Source organism: Fonsecaea pedrosoi (assembly GCF_000835455.1).
Source record: "Fonsecaea pedrosoi CBS 271.37 unplaced genomic scaffold supercont1.5, whole genome shotgun sequence".
Lineage (NCBI taxonomy): Eukaryota > Fungi > Ascomycota > Eurotiomycetes > Chaetothyriales > Herpotrichiellaceae > Fonsecaea > Fonsecaea pedrosoi.
In genome coordinates this window covers 3,433,677-3,449,460 of record NW_013550611.1, presented here as the reverse complement: position 1 = coordinate 3,449,460, position 15,784 = coordinate 3,433,677, and the positions used below count along the sequence as shown (strand labels likewise).

At 51.6% G+C, this 15,784-nt stretch overlaps 8 protein-coding genes across 8 annotated transcripts; 5 read left to right on the top strand and 3 right to left on the bottom strand.

Moving 5' to 3' along the window:
• Positions 1-530: 530 nt before the first annotated feature.
• Positions 531-1,559, top strand: Z517_08725 (uncharacterized protein; the record flags this gene model as incomplete). Its single annotated transcript, XM_013427240.1, has 1 exon — positions 531-1,559. One exon carries the CDS (start codon positions 531-533, stop codon positions 1,557-1,559), a length of 1,029 nt encoding a protein of 342 aa, XP_013282694.1.
• A 203-nt stretch (positions 1,560-1,762) lies between these two features.
• Positions 1,763-4,100, bottom strand: Z517_08724 (uncharacterized protein; the record flags this gene model as incomplete). The annotated part of the gene is made up of 3 exons (XM_013427239.1): positions 1,763-3,670; positions 3,728-3,953; positions 4,021-4,100. 3 exons carry the CDS (start codon positions 4,098-4,100, stop codon positions 1,763-1,765), a joined length of 2,214 nt encoding a protein of 737 aa, XP_013282693.1.
• Positions 4,101-5,422: 1,322 nt separating this feature from the next.
• On the top strand, positions 5,423-6,517 carry Z517_08723 (uncharacterized protein; the record flags this gene model as incomplete). Its single annotated transcript, XM_013427238.1, has 1 exon — positions 5,423-6,517. The coding sequence occupies one exon, from the start codon at positions 5,423-5,425 to the stop codon at positions 6,515-6,517; it is 1,095 nt and encodes a 364-aa protein (XP_013282692.1).
• Positions 6,518-7,343: 826 nt separating this feature from the next.
• On the top strand, positions 7,344-8,488 carry Z517_08722 (uncharacterized protein; the record flags this gene model as incomplete). The annotated part of the gene is made up of 3 exons (XM_013427237.1): positions 7,344-7,443; positions 7,531-8,273; positions 8,360-8,488. The coding sequence occupies 3 exons, from the start codon at positions 7,344-7,346 to the stop codon at positions 8,486-8,488; spliced, it is 972 nt and encodes a 323-aa protein (XP_013282691.1).
• A 739-nt stretch (positions 8,489-9,227) lies between these two features.
• On the top strand, positions 9,228-9,884 carry Z517_08721 (uncharacterized protein; the record flags this gene model as incomplete). Its single annotated transcript, XM_013427236.1, has 1 exon — positions 9,228-9,884. One exon carries the CDS (start codon positions 9,228-9,230, stop codon positions 9,882-9,884), a length of 657 nt encoding a protein of 218 aa, XP_013282690.1.
• An 859-nt stretch (positions 9,885-10,743) lies between these two features.
• On the bottom strand, positions 10,744-11,235 carry Z517_08720 (uncharacterized protein; the record flags this gene model as incomplete). Its single annotated transcript, XM_013427235.1, has 1 exon — positions 10,744-11,235. One exon carries the CDS (start codon positions 11,233-11,235, stop codon positions 10,744-10,746), a length of 492 nt encoding a protein of 163 aa, XP_013282689.1.
• Positions 11,236-11,568: 333 nt separating this feature from the next.
• Positions 11,569-11,874, bottom strand: Z517_08719 (uncharacterized protein; the record flags this gene model as incomplete). The annotated part of the gene is made up of 2 exons (XM_013427234.1): positions 11,569-11,650; positions 11,705-11,874. The coding sequence occupies 2 exons, from the start codon at positions 11,872-11,874 to the stop codon at positions 11,569-11,571; spliced, it is 252 nt and encodes an 83-aa protein (XP_013282688.1).
• Positions 11,875-13,506: 1,632 nt separating this feature from the next.
• Positions 13,507-15,398, top strand: Z517_08718 (uncharacterized protein; the record flags this gene model as incomplete). The annotated part of the gene is made up of 4 exons (XM_013427233.1): positions 13,507-13,579; positions 13,635-13,704; positions 13,758-13,978; positions 14,032-15,398. 4 exons carry the CDS (start codon positions 13,507-13,509, stop codon positions 15,396-15,398), a joined length of 1,731 nt encoding a protein of 576 aa, XP_013282687.1.
• Positions 15,399-15,784: the final 386 nt, after the last annotated feature.

Below are 15,784 nucleotides of genomic sequence, written 5' to 3'. Positions count from 1 at the left end.
AGGGGTTGTAAGAGCAGAAAGTACCATGGAGGAAAACCACAGACTGAGGGAACCAGAGGGGATATTATGGCCTGTCACTGGAACAACGGGGCATATCGGATCAGAGCCGCTAGTTCTTCAGGCTCGCCGTTTATGACAAGCTATCTCTCGGAGAGTAGGATTTTCATTACTCTGGCCGTACAGGAGGATTTGCGGTAAGCAAAGTTGAACATGGAATACGCGTGGGACTGGCGTGAGAGTCACCGCTGTCTTTTAGTTTTGGAGCGAAGCGTGCAAGGAGGAGTCCGGCACATCGTCGGCGCAAATGATTAATCGACACCCCACCTGGTTCCTCCTCCAATAATCTATCAACGACCAGCCACTCAAACACCAGCCACAACTACTTGTACAGCGGCACATGCACATTCTTCGCATCATTGCCCAAACCATATTCTGCCCAGCTGGCAGGCTGCGCTCATTCACTTTTCCAACACTCGAGGAAATCATTTACTCGTACTTGGTGTCGCACATGTCACAAAAGTTGCACAATTATGTCCCTGGCCAACAATCAACCTGACGGCGCCGCCACTCCATCCCCAACCCGCCCCGGTTCAGCCTGGACAAACACTTCTCTTTTCGCTGATTCCGCCATTAGTATGCGGACCCGATCACCAGCTCCTCTCGAGAAAGAATCGAGTTCTTCGCAGCCTGGCGAAACGGAAGACGATTCTGCGATTGCTGACCGCCTCAATGGTCTAGTCTCTGAAATTTGGGCGTGCGAGCAGGATGCAGCGATTCGAGGTCAAAAGAGACGGAGGATCGAGAAAGCCATGGACGAGATTGAGGCTGCATTGGAGGAGGAATCGCTGGCCAGCGAAGAGAGCGATTGCGAGACAACACATCAAAGTCAATCCGCACCGTCACCTCTGCCTGATACGTCGAGTGCCACAGAGGCTGATCTTGAGCTCATTCGCGTACACCTGACCTCTACGGTTGACTCTATGCGCATGCGACAGCAGGAACAACGACATTTGCACCAGCTGACAGTCGAAAAGCTCGAGGCAGTCGCGCAGCGCTGTATCCAACAAGAGCGGCGGGTACGAGAGTTCGCCGAAGAGATAGTCACCCTCAGGAAGCAGAATCGCGACCTGACCCAGCACAATGACAGTCTCCGAAACAGACTGAGGGAAGCCCAATCCGAATCAGCCAAGAAGGAGACAGCGGTGAAAGCCATGTCGAGCGCAGTGTCCGGTCTAGAAGGATGGATTAATGGTTCCCCAACACCAAACCGACCCTCTCAATCACGGAAAATTGTCACCAGAGGCCGAGGCAGGTTTCGTGGGCGCTACTATGTGGAGGAACCAGTTGAATCTCGAGGCCACTCTGGGTTCGACGGGCCCTCCGATGTGAGGGCCTTGCAGGAGGGTGTCACGGCGTGGCTTAGAGGTTTCCGTGATGTAGAGGAGGAGTTGAGGTCGTCACAGACCGCCGCTAAAGTTCCTCGTGCAAAGGACTTCAAAACTATCCCTGAAGACAGTGATAATGAATGGGGTGAATTTGAGACAGCAACTGGAGTCTGATTAATGAGGGTCAAAGGGTTACTGGTGTTGCCCAACCTTGGAAAGTACCGGTCTTCATTGCTTCCACCTGTACGTTCATTACACCCGGTTTTAATATCTCTTTGACCATAGCGTTCGATTATCCAGGAGAGCGCCAGCAACAATTGGACATGCATCAATACCCTAGATGCTGATGGTCATACATATTAGTAGTACATCGAGTCTCAGATCGAGCTGACACTGGCTAGCGCAAGGAAGATTTTCATCGTTGCAAATGCATGAGAGCAACCTGAACATGTGAGCGCAGCACGATGGAACTTGGCGGGATGAATGATGCTTACCTGAGATCCTAGGCCGAAAGCGAGCCTTTTACTCTGGCCGTCCCAAGCCAATGTATGATAAGTCGGGTGAATCGTATCGAGGTCAACACTCGCAGAGTTACAGGTACTCAGAATGTCATCGTCCTTCAGCTGTGCACCCTTCCATAAGTTCTGTTCGTCCTTCCAAGTTGCCATCAGGTTGTGGCTATGCTCGGCGTTCCAGATGCGAGCAGCATCATAGCTGGCTCCTGCCAAGCAGAAGCCATCGGGAGAATACGATAGCGTCATGATAGGCGAGCCATGTCCGATGATGAGTTTGCACACTGACGTTAACGAATTGCTCATCACATCGTACTGCCAAACTTTGATAGTTCCATCCATGGAGGAAGTTGCAAACTCGTGTCTCGACGCAGGAAGCGACGTTCCAGGGATGCGATGCCGGATTTCGAGGCCTGTAATAGGTGAATCATGTGCGCCTCTTCTGAACACGTTCTGGGCTGGCATCCATAGGGTACCGGTGTCGGCGGACGCCGCAAACAAGATGACCTCGCTTTCCCCATGCCTGGTCCCCTGCACGGTGCACCTGATGAAGGTCCATTGGTCTTCCTCGCTGACATCCGAAGCCCACTTCCGCTCGATCGCGATAGTTGTGAAGGCGCGACAGAGGTAGACTGCGTTCTCCCCCGCAGCGCAAACAATGCCAGCTCCGCCAACAAATGTACTATCTAAATCCACAAGTATTTCGGGGATAGGGACCGATGAAGGTTCGGCAAGGCCGGATAATCGAGATAGATCCCAGAGGAGAATGGAGGAACCGCCGCCGTGGTCAGGGTTCGTAGTCTCAGCGTCATAGGGAGCGAGGCCGAGCAAGCGCGAACCTTGTTGAAGCCACAGTAGAGAGGCAATTGCTCTTTGCGATGCCGGTAGGGCCTCGAGCATAGAGTGGTCCTGACCGTCAAACATATGTATCTGCCCAAAGCGGGCGCTGAACGTCGCAACTGCAAGCAGTTCTCCATTTGGCTCCCATGCCATTGAACTGATAGATTTTTCATCTCTCGATTCTAACAGCTCTTGAAAGCTAGGTGATCCAACGGCGTCTGAAACTTGGTCGGCAGCTGTCCAGAACCCACAAAAATCATCCCCCATTGCTGTCAGCAGGTTGTCCTCCCCAGGTCTCCATTGAATTCGACTAATGGACTTGGGTATTTCAGAGCCAGGATTGGGGGGCAGCTCAAGGATGGTAGTGGATGCGGAAAGGTTTGCAACTTTGGCAGGAACAACTTGAATACCGACGCTGTGCCCCGTGGCTAGAGTATGGACAGTCGGCAGCACGACCTCAATGTGTGGTTCATGGTTGTGATGATCTGCGGCTAGTGAATCTTCATCAATATCCATACGCTCATCAGCCTTGATACCATTAGTAAGTGGGCCGCTCTCATCAGCTCCCGGCTCGGTGGCAGACGGAGATCTGGCGTCGGCGTGAGAGGCAAGATGGCCGTTTAGCATGTCCACATCCATGGCGGATGAATGACCATGTCGATTTGCAGACGCTGAAGGTTTGCGCGCAACGCTTCCAGTTCGTTCCGAGCTAGGTGCTGTCTTCCTGCCTCGTTTGACAGCCGGTTGGGCAGCCAAGGCTTCCTGAAGACCGTTCGTCATGCCATCGCGAGGTTGTCTTCGGGGATCCGTGACGGACTCGATTGGTGAAGGTGCCGAAATGATCGGCTCATCAGGCCGTTCGCGGGGGGGTTTCTCGCTCTCGGGGCCAAAGAAGAACATGGATGGATTGAGCTGTTTCGAAGGCCGGCCATTCTAAATCGGGGTTAGTAGGTGCACAATTCCTACCTGCAGTTGAGTGGGTTGGAATACCTCATCAATCGTGAGCGACAAGTGGTGATAGCGGAGACCTTTTTGCACAAGAGAAACAAGGGCGTGGCCTTGGACACATTTCGCAAATGGGAGGCTTTCTGCGTTGACATTCCAATCGCGTTGAAGCTTGACCGCAGCCTCAGCGTAGCCTATTAGGATTGGTTTAGTGCGTTCGTACGCAGCGGTGGATCCCGGGAACGCGGCCCTACCTGATTCCTGAAGATATCTGCGAAAATTCGTCAGTATTGCTGGGAACAGCCCATAACAAGAGACAAGAGCAGACGCGCGCGCACCTCCATATAAGATAATTCAGTTGGTCCGAAGTCAGCGGAGGAGGCTTTGCACTGAATGTTGATGCAGCGTCGGTCTCCATGCCGACATTCCGCTTGAACTGCAGGCCGCCACAGAGTCGTTTTGTTCGTGTCCCAGTTTTGAGTGTTAGTCGGCAAATCGCAGTCCACTGAACGGAGAATGGAGATGCTCAGTCAACTGGACGACGGAGACTGCAGAAATGAGACGTGCGCAAGATGACCTAACTTCTCCCCGATGTCGTTAGAAGTGTGAGGGAGAGTAGTGATGGATTGCCGCTGGGCGAAAATGAGAGTGGAAGCTATTAGTCGGGCGCAAACAAAATAATGAAATAAAGGTCCTGAGAGGTCTCGATCGTGGGTTAAATGTACAGGTCTGAAAGTAAAAAGAAGTTTTGAGGCGTGTAGATGGGTAATGACCAATTCGCAATGGTTCTTGAAGAAGAGAAAGTGGTGATGGGAGATGAGTTTTTTGCGATGGGATGAGATGGGATGGGATGGACAGGGCAAGGTTGTCTGTCACTTTGTCACTTGTGAGAACCGAGAAAACACGCCTGTTAGCCACTAGAGGCCACTAGGCTGAGAGGCTGCTAGGGCGCTTGGGCCTGGGATATGTGGCAGCGCTTTGGGGGGCTTTGGGGGGAGGACCCCTCTAACTACTTGGGGCCACTTCGTTAGTGGGTTTTTGGCGGAAGAGCCAAGCACTGTGTCCCTGGCACCCACCTGCAACCCCCAGGAGTCAGGGACCCCCGCTTGGGACCAATCAATTACCTGCAGCTGGGCTATTCGAGTTTCAGGTGTGTCCAGCCTTTGGCTACAGGTACTGAAGTGCAGCCAACCTGCTCGTACAACTTGTCGACATGTCAGTGTATCTCGTGACAGCCGATCTTTGAGGCCACTGACCAAGTAAAGAGGTTTAATCCAGTAAATGCCGATGCGAGTGCTAATGGTGGTCGGTCACGAGGGACAAATATAATCAAATGATATGACAGCTGTCGACAATCACCTAGATACATCTTCAAAATATCCTCTTGCGGTGTTCCTCTACGATAATTACGAGCATATCCAGATCCCCACAGGATCGGTGTGGTCAGGATCGTTGCCTAAACAAATCCAGCCACCAGTGCCACCTCCTCGTTCGTGCCCGTTGTAGTTAGCATCGGCTGCATGCGCTTCAGAAGTGGCTAGGCAACTAACTCCCTGCGCCTACGCCTGCGCCTGAGCCTGAGCCTGAGCCTTGGATTCAATCGACTTTTTGGTTCCTGCATCAAAATACGACCTCCATACATACTGCTGCAGACATCTCGACTGTCCCGTGACGGTCATCAGCATCTCGGTCTTCTCTGGCAGCGTCGGGATGTGAATTGAGCCCTTCGATCCCTCCGCAATGGCCATTCGCATCAACCTCCCTCCTGTCACTCGGGTCCTGCTCGGGACTATTGTGTCCTTATCCTTCCTCTACAACATCGCGCGATGGAGGCTGTCAACAGATAATGCCAGTGTTGGCGATCCGACAACGACAAATCCACCCGTACGACCCATCGTCCCATACTTAGCCTTGGTTCCTTCACAATGTTTGTGGTATCCTTGGACGTTCCTGAGCGCAACCTTTGTTGAGCAAAATATCCTTACCCTCCTCATCAACGGCGTCAATATTTTCTTTGGTGGAAAATACCTGGAAAGAGCATGGGGAACTCAGGGTTTTGTTTACGTTATCCTGATCTCATCTATAATACCCAACTTGCTGATGGTGCCAACCTACATCCTTTGGGGAGCCATCACGGGCAATCCTGAAAGAGCCATGACTCCCATCGCTGGTGGTATTTCGACACAGGCGGCCTTCCTAGTTGCCTTTAAGCAGCTCGTTCCCGAGCATACCGTCAGCATATACAAGGGCATGATCAAGATGCGTGTCAAACATTTCCCTGCAGTTTTCCTCGCGCTAAACACCCTCTCCGGACTGATCATCGGCACCGATGTTGGCCTTTTCCTCGCATGGTATGGATTGATAACAACTTGGACATACCTCCGCTTCTACAAGCGCCAGCCTGATCTGTCGGGATCGGGGACTGATAGTCGGGGCTTGAAGGGTGATGCCAGCGAAACGTTCGCCTTTGCAACCTTCTTTCCTGATGTCATGCAGCCGCCAGTTGCCGCTTTCTGCGATCAGGTCTACATTCTGTTGTGTAATCTGAAGATATGCACACCTTTCTCTGAGGAAGAAATCGCGACTGGGAATGAACAAGCCGCCGCAAGGGGGGAGGCAGGCCTACCCAGTTTCAACAAACACGCCCGCGGAGCACGAGGCATGAGCAAACGGGAAGAGGCCGAACGACGGCGCGCACTGGCCCTCAAAGCGTTAGATGAACGGCTCAATGCTGCAGCCAATCGAGCTCCGGTCCAGCAAACTGCGACGAGTGCGCCCGACTTGCCAAAAGGACAGGAAATGCTCGGGCAGACCGACTATCGTCCGGATGAATGACTTTCTTCTAGTGATTGGTTGCCCTCGGCGGAAATTAGATACTATACGAGTAATTCTTTCTGGGGTGGCTCCCTCTTTCTCCCTTGTCGAATTGTACCAGCATGTTGCAATGACATAGATCAACTACGAGTATACACCTCCGAGTACGAGCGTTCACTTCCCGGACAAGAAGAAGAGCATGTTACGAGGCCAATCTCGGTCTTGACCTTTGGCTATTATTTTGTTCTGCGATCGCGGCGAATTCCGAGCCAGTGGTTAAGCAACGTCCAACATCCTGATGGTCCTCGGGTTCCATGTAACCCTGTTGTCAGTTCCCATGTTCGCCTCCCCAATTCCCCGTCTTCCGTTATCTCAGCGACCAATCAATCATGCACGCGATCTACAAGTACAGCTTTGTACCCATGCACGCCATGTTCCATTGAGTCCATCATGCTGTCACCATACTGATTACTTGCATTTTTGGTGAGAGCTTTTGCACGGTTTTCCTATTTTTGTTCCAGGCTCGACCTATGGAGTGCAGGTGCACGAATCACGCTCTGCGACTCGTCGAAAGCTCCAGCTCTCCCGCCTGGTCACCATCCCTTGGTGTGGAGAGCATGATGGATTCCTGCAGATGCGAGATCGTCTTGCGAAGATACCCTGCCGACATGGTCCAGGCAAGATGACCACGCCGAAGCTACCACAGGCATGCTCCAGCTATGTAAGCTGGTATATAAGGTCGCTCTTTCCCTCCAGGGTGTTCAGTGCAAGGAAGCTTATTCTGTCTTCACTACCAACTGCAGCCTCGTCTCCCCCAACACCCTCAGGTCAGAGACTTTAGTCCGACATGGCTTCACTAAAGTCTACCGCCTTCTTGCTTGGCCTAGTGAGTGCTGTCAAAGCCTCTCTATACGGTGAGAGCAAACAGAACCACACTTGCATCCTCGGTAAGTGAACATCGGCATCAGCCCTATATTCGAGCTGTTGTCTTTCGAACAACTACGAGAGAATATCTCACCAATTGCTACCCTCAGAACCTGCTGTTCTCTCCTGCTCTTCACAAGCTACTGCCGATCAAGTCGACACCTGTTGCACCGAAACCTTTGGGGGTCTTTTGCTCAGCACCCAATTTTGGAATACCTATACTGGTCTCGAGGCTCAAGGCCAAAAGCTACCACCCAATTCTTTCACGCTTCACGGACTTTGGCCGGACTTCTGCAATGGTTCATTTGTGCAATATTGCGATTTGAGTCGTCAGTACGATCCTGCTCCGGCGCCGAACACGACAAATGGCCTGCCGAACGGAACCGTGGTGCCGGCTTATACGGGGCCGAATGTGGGCACGTTCCTCGAGCCCTTTGGGCGATTTGACCTGTTGGACTGGATGAACAAGTTCTGGATCAACCAAGGGGCGCCAAACCACGATTTCTGGGGCCACGAATTCTCTAAACATGCGACTTGTTACTCGACCTTTGATCTGCCTTGCTACGGGCCGGAGTACGTCGAGCACGAGGATGTGGTGGATTTCTTCGAGACAGCCATCAAGTATTACAAGAGATTGCCGACATGGGAGTGGCTGAACGAGGCCAAGATTGTTCCCAGTAATAGCACGACCTATTCGTTGAGTGCGATTCAGGGACAGTTGGCCAAAAAGTACGGTGCGGTGCCGTATATCGGATGTTCAGGGCCAAGATATAATACGACGAAGGAGGGAATGGCAGCCAATAGCACCGACAGCGGGCGCACCGTCCTCAGCGAAGTGTGGTACTATATGCATGTGAGTGGCATTCCCCAGGACAGCCGCCCCATAAAGGGAAAAACTGCTTCAGGCTCTCATGACTAACGAATTCTGCGCGTATCTAGGTCGTCGGACGTCCTCAAGACGGCAATTCCATTCCGGTCAATGCCACTGCTCCAAACACGACCTGTGCAAAGGCCAAGGGCGCGATCCACTACTACGAGCCGACGCCGGGCTCAATACAGGAAGACTAGATGTGATGTCGCACCTACATTCCCTGGGCTCATAAATATTTGGCATACCTGAGATCGTATATAGTGGAGATAGAGACGGTTACAATTGTACATAACTGGGAAAATCTGCAAAAGGAATGAGCGGAGCATCTCTCTATCATCCAACGAGGATCCGGTCAATGCCACATGGCGAATTTATTCATGACACGCACCGTAACGACCCGGTTAGACGTACATGTACGAGTTAATACCGATTATGTACTCGGCTCCGTGACATCTTCCCAAATAGGTATTCATAACTCGGTTCGTGCGAAGCGTTTGGGAGCCTGGCGATCATAGCCATCATCGCAGGCAGAAAGTATGTGACGTATCGTCCGAGGACATCATCAATATACTTCTACGCCAGATATATATTATATATACATATATATATATATATATATTTACGAGTATTCTTCCAATGCTTTCGGGCACGGAAATACAAGCAAGACTACAAGAAACAAGTACTGGATACTGAGGACTGGGTAACGCGTTCCTTGACAACCTACCTACCTACCTACCTATCTACCTATTACATAGGACCTACGACCTGGTACCAGGTATCGGGTACTGCCTAGTACATACAGTAGGTAGCGTTCCACGGGTCCTCTACCTGTCGACCGCATTCAGAATCCTCCCCCACCTCACCCTCACCCACACGCACCGCCACCGCCTTGACAATTGACGCTCGACACTCAACACTCAACAATCGACAACAACAATGCCCGTCACCGAGCTCGCTCGCCTGCGCCTCCACAAGGGCACCACGGCCTCGACGCCGTCGCTGCGCGCGCATCTCGCGCAGGCCAAGACCGCGATGGAACAGGCTAGCGGACATGAATTCTGGTATTACCACTGCATCGAGGACCCCGAAGTGATCTTCATCCTGGGGTCGTGGCCGTCTGTCGAGTTTCACATGCGCGAGTTCATCCCCGGCGCAGAGAACCAGGAAATCCTCCGCCTGCTTAGGGACCAGGTCACGGTGGAGTGGATGTTTCATCTCGACATTGACCAGCGCGTCGACCCGCTGCCGCTCCGCCATGACGTCCTCTCGGTTGATCGGTTCTTCGTCAAGGACGGGCACAGGGGCCAATTCGCGGCTGCAGTACAGGACATCAGACACGCCTTGGAGTCAGTGGTGGGGGGACCGGCGCGGATCGCAGGGGGATGGCGCCTCGACAGAGGATACGATCCTTCAAGTGAAGGCGAGGAACTAAAGGAACAGCAGTTCGTCCTCTTCACTGGCTGGGACAACATGGAACAACACTTGGAATATACGAATACGGAAGGATTTCAGAAGTATCATGGACAGGCCAGGAACCATATGGAGGGCTCAGATGTCAATCATGCGAGATTGTTGCATGTTGGGGAGATGTAGCGAGAGAGGGAGAAGAAGACTCCTGCCTCAAAGCAAAGCATGAAACCTTAGTGATGTGAGGTGTTCGAGGTACAGCTTACCTTATCTCTGCGATGTATACGGAGCACACTACTTGACCACCACTTGACCTGGGTGTATTTGTCAAAAGTCGTGATGTCAAGGATGCTGAAATTGAAAATCATGCGAAATGCCCATCCCATTTGGGGCCTGTTGTTTGTCTGTCAACCTTCAGTTTCAATCGATGACATACGTTACCTGTCGAATGATGCATTTGGAGGAAGTCTCTAATCCGTTGAATGCTGATACTGCATCACAAGCCGATGTGCATCCTTTAAAAGGTATCGCTCTGATTCTCTTGCAAAGTTCGAGCGCCGTCCAGCAATGGTTCGAAACTGCTCCTTTCAAGCCATTGTTGTTTACCTTATGATATCGTGAGAAGTAGAGGACAAACTCTGTCGGGTCTGGCTTGTGAAGCAGAGAAGTGGGAAAGTCTGTGCCTCCACGTTCGAGTTGTGATCGAGCTTCATCAAGGCTCAACAGAAGGGCTCCAGTGTCTGGACTAGCGGTAGCAGTTGTCTCATCGACGATAGGGCTATGAAGCGTCTCTTATAGACTTCCAGCCATATCTTTCTCATTGAGGATACCGAGCTCCTGTTGTTCTTGGGGTACAAGGGGCTCGAGCGGTTCAAGGGATTCGAGATTTTCATCCACGGTAGATATAGACTCCGGGAGAGTCAGACTGGGAGGATGCGCGGCATGGTAATAGGAAGTGGCGACTGAGGGTCCAAAAGATGAGGATCTAATGGTCAGAAAGTAGATTCCTGACGATTTGCTGGCTGCTAGCTCGATGGCTGATCAGTTATGCCTGAATGCGACTTGGGGGTAGAACATTCGATGATTGATGACTAGGTTGACGATCTTGATTAGACGAGATAGTTGGCAATAGAGCAATGCCATCGTCGAATCTTTGTCGCTTCGATGAGGGCCTGTCATCTGATGAACCTGCCTCCTCTGCGGCCCCCTCGTAGTACATTTCCATGAGTGCAGTGCGGCGATAGGTTCCGCGAACTTGGTGATATTCATGATAGCCGTCGCAGTCCCTACCAGGGGTCTCACCGAGGAAGAATGAGATGTCACGAGAAGTAGTTCGTTGAATATCATCTGCATGGGCGACGATAGCATCATCTATGATCTTCCTCATTTCCTGATGATTTGGCTTTGGGAATGGTGACTGAGCCTGGATAAGTCGATTGTCAATTCTTGTCTCTTTGTTTGTGGCCTTGTATACATTCAAGGGAGAATCTTCGTCCTTGTTATACTTTTCTCCCATTTTCTTTGATGTGTGACCCATCGCTCGGGCAACGCCGCTATGATGCGTCTGCATGAGATGCTTTGGGAGCTTTGCGAGATCCTTTACAGACCCTCTTCGGACATCGTGTGAGACTAACCGAGTAAGGAAGCCAGCCTGTATACCGAGAGAATCGACTGTGTTCCGAACCTGACTGACAGTGGCTGCTTGGTCAGTCTGGAGTAGTCCATGTTGATGTTGATAGATTTTGGCGATAGCGGGATAGTGTGGGTATCTATATCACAATGTACGATCTCTTCGTCTTTTCGCAGCAGAGAGGACCTCAGGTAGTGTTTACCCATCTGCAAAGAATCCATGACGGAGGCAATGAGCGACTCAGAGGAGAATGAAGTCGACACAGTTATATGATGGAACCTTGAAAGATTCGACACGTCGTGTGCGATTGTCGTTTGAATACCTGAGAAGATTGTAAGTATTGATGAGTACCAAATGAAAGGTTGATATAACTTACTTCTCCCCTTTCTCGAATCTGAGTGTAACAGTAGCGCTGATATTTGTTACAACCTCTGTGTCACCGCCGTCCAGACGTAAGAGGATATCTTCATGTTTGGCATACATCCCCTGCTGATTGTACTTTTCGCTTGTACCAACGATATCTCCAGCACGAGAGTCGACCGACATCATGAGGATAACAGGAAGGACTTTGCCGAGAGAGACGTCAAAACTTGGACTTCCTTCTTGGAAGATGCGAGTAAACCAGGAGACGATTAGTCGGCGAAGGACATGAAGAGTAACATACTCTTTCTGCCGCCAGACTCCACGATAGAGGCGTTTATTAGTGACGGCTTGGTTCACCCAGCTATTGATAAAAGAACCGATCACGGGTGTAGGCGTCCAATCTGGGTGTTTAGTAGTGAGATGTTTCTTCAAAAAGTAGACCCCTGACTCAAAAGGCTGCTGTGAGGGGAGAGTTTTTTCCCCATCCTTTGGGCGATGTTCGCATCAGGACTTCATCTTAGAGGCGAACTATGTTTTCACCTGATGGTAGGCCTGTTACACCCTTTCGTTGTCTAGACATCCATGTTTGCCATGTATATTTTCATTGATGGCATGCTTCATGTACTTGGATCCCTCTTAAATAGAATCGTTAGAAAGGCCTAGGGTATGGGTTGGTGGAGGTCAGTACTGGCAATCAGGGAACCGCTGGTGCTGCATCGATGATGGTAAACTCTGTAACAGCGTCTCTTTGACTCTTAACAAATCTTTCAGTAATATCCACTTCACAGGCCGAGCAGCTGCCGGTACGAAGGACATAGGAAATGTGTGGTGGTGTTAAGTCAGACGAGGACATCATGTATTGCGTAGACTGCGGCGCCGTAGGTATTAGGTGATGCCAGCACCTCCGCACTTGGTATGGTTCGCTTCGGAAGGGTCGGTGTATCGCTGACAGAGTCGGGGCGAGCTCAAGCTGCCAAGTGGGAAGCTTGACGCGGCAACCAACAGCAGTTCCAATGGTACAGAGTGGTAGAAGGAACCTTGGAAGATGAACGAGAGGACGGGGGGTGGATGAGGGAAAAAGGCACACTAACCCAACGCCAGCTATCTGTCACATGGACCTTGTCCCTCCTCCTTCCAAGAGGTTTTGGTGATAGTATTTCATAACGTATCCCTCTTACTCCTGCTGCTCCTCCCGCTTCAAATTCTCCTGCAGCATCATTGTACCTGACCTGAGACAGACCATTCAAGCACAGATCAAGAACAATCTGCATCACCAGTGGACCTCGTACTCCATCATCAGCCACTACTAGCAGCAACTGCGCCACGCCATCATTTCCCTCCTCCTCCTCCACCCACCAAGCAACTAACTAGCCAGGTCTAGGCGATAATCATCATCGTCAGCAGCCTCCTGCTTCCGCCAGGCAGGCACCCAGGGCATCGGGCATCGCTCAATTCAGACTTTTTGTGGGCTTGTGGGCTTTGCGGGCGCTTGCCTTGCCGCCCACCTGACGTTAACTGCTCTTACCTAACAACTTTTAAGGCTTCTTCGGACAGTCAGTCAATCTGGCATTCTTCGCCTCACCTCTTCTTTACCAAAACATCCCCACTGTGCGCACAGTGACCGATCGAACCGGCCGCAGCTATTCGGTCACTGAGACGCCTAGCCGCTCATTTCGGGATCAACCCACTCGTCGCCGTACCATAGTCGGGGTTTCCAACGAACTCGGTGACGGCTCCCGCACTCAGCGGTCCTCCGAGAACATCTACAGAGGTTCCTCGCTGCAGTCTGCGCCCATCTACAAAAAAGGAGGAAGTATGTCGAAAGTCGTGAGAAGTGTTAAAAATGTCACAAAGGGATACAGTAGTGTTCAGGTCAAGGTGCGAAATGGTAGGTGTTCGCTCCTAGCGGTCTTCCTTCACACACTGAATCAATGGCGATAAAGCTACCTCCAACGATCCATGGGGCCCGACGGGTACGGACATGGCTGAGATTGCAGCCCTCACATTCAACAAGTAAGATTTGTTCAATGGCAAGGTTGCTGCCTATGCTGATCCTATTTGTATAGCCCGAGTGACTTCTACGAGATCATGGATATGCTCGATAAGCGGCTAAACGACAAAGGCAAGAACTGGCGACATGTGCTGAAGTCATTGAAAGTCCTTGACTATTGTCTGCACGAGGGCTCGGAACTGGTGGTCACCTGGGCTAGAAAGAACATTTACATCATCAAGACATTGCGAGAGTTCCAATATATTGATGAGGATGGCAGAGACGTGGGACAAAACGGTGAGCAGTTTCATGGCCCTCATTTTCAGAGCCGCACATGCTGATTGATGCAGTCCGCACATCTGCCAAAGAATTGACTGCACTCATCCTGGACGAGGATCGTCTGCGCAGCGAACGCTCCGACCGCAAATTGTGGAAGGCCCGTGTCGCGGGAATTGACGAATACGCAAAGCAGGCCATCGCTGGTCCTACCTATCCTCAACGCAGTCAAAAGCGTAACGATCAAGCAGACGATATTCCACCTGAGGAGGAAATCCAAATTAGAAAGGCAATTCGTGATAGCGCCGAAGACGAGGCTCGCAGGCGTCAAAACGAGCAGGATGATGAACAAGATCCGGATGTCCTGAGAGCGATACAGCTCAGTAAGGAGGAAGCGGAGCAACGTGCCCGGAAGCTTGAGGAGCAAAACGCTGCTTTACTTGTGGATGACACGCCCGCGCCACCACCAGCGCAGAATCAGCCAACTGGATACAATCAGGGCTACCAACAACAGCCTGCTGTGGATTGGTTTGGTAATCCACTTCAACAGCAACCACAGAGCACCGGCTTCTTGAACAACCAATACGCCCAGCCACAGCAGACAGGGTTTCAAAACGGGTTCGCCAATGGCTTTCAGCCTGTCCATCCAACAGGATATGATCAATTCGGCCAGCCACCATTCTTGCAGCAGCAGAACACTATCCAACCTCAGCAGACTGCGTTTCAGACCAATAATCCGTATGGTGTGCAGCCTTCTGGTGACCTGTTCGGAATCCAGTCACCTCAGCAAAATCACCTCCAGCCTGGAACAAACAACCCTTGGGCCAGTCCATCACCCCAAACCCCGGCTGCACTCAAGCCGTTGCCTACTGGGTCCAATAATCCCTTCGCACAGAGAGCGCAGCAGTCATCCCCATCGCCCTTCGCCCGGCCAAGCACTCAGCCTTCGCTGGGCACTCTGTTCGAGTCGCAGCCCACCACGCAATTCACCCAGCCTTCCCAACCCAATCCAATCACGAGTTACTCAGCACCGCAGCCGACCTTCCAGCACCAAGCCAACCCAATCACGAATTACACAGCACCACAGCCGACCTCCCAGCAACAACAAAAGCCAGTCAATCCACAACATGCCAAGCTCAATGCCTTGTTGGCTTCAGGGGAAGGGCAGGATACATTTGGAAACACAGGCGATCTGCGTATTCCAGCCCAACATACCGCACCAGGAACGTTTGTCAATTCGGCTGGGCAAGGTCTCGATCGCCTGCGCGCCGCACAAACCGGCACCAACCCTTTCTTTTCAGCCCAGGCTACCGGGTTTGGCCAACAAATGCCAGCTCAAACCGGGCCAGGTAGTGCATTCGCGGGCGGGTATGGTCAGCAGAATAATCCGTACGGAGCTCGGCTGGCTGGTCAACAGGGCGGGAGTTTGATTGACCTGTAAACCTCGAGGAGTGGTGCTTATGGTGACATTTGAAGGGGTCTGGCTGACAGATGGACACGTTTTGCAACACGGCCTGCTGTGATACGAAATTGTCCTCCGATAACCCATCGTTTTATACACGACGTATTGCTTGACAGGAGTTTATTATTAGGGCTCGAGAATCAACTGTCTCTGATGATTGCATAATGCCCCACCCCTTGAACCCCGGTTTTGTTCTGATGAAGATGTTCGAGTAGTCGTCCGAATCCCGGAAGGCTGAGACTGTACGAGTGTCTTGGTATCACGGAAGCTGTGTAGCTGTCCGGCGTCCGCAAGAGGTACATACATGCATAGGTGCAGATACTGCGTACCTCCCATTCCAATAGCGAGCTTACATTTGGAGGAGT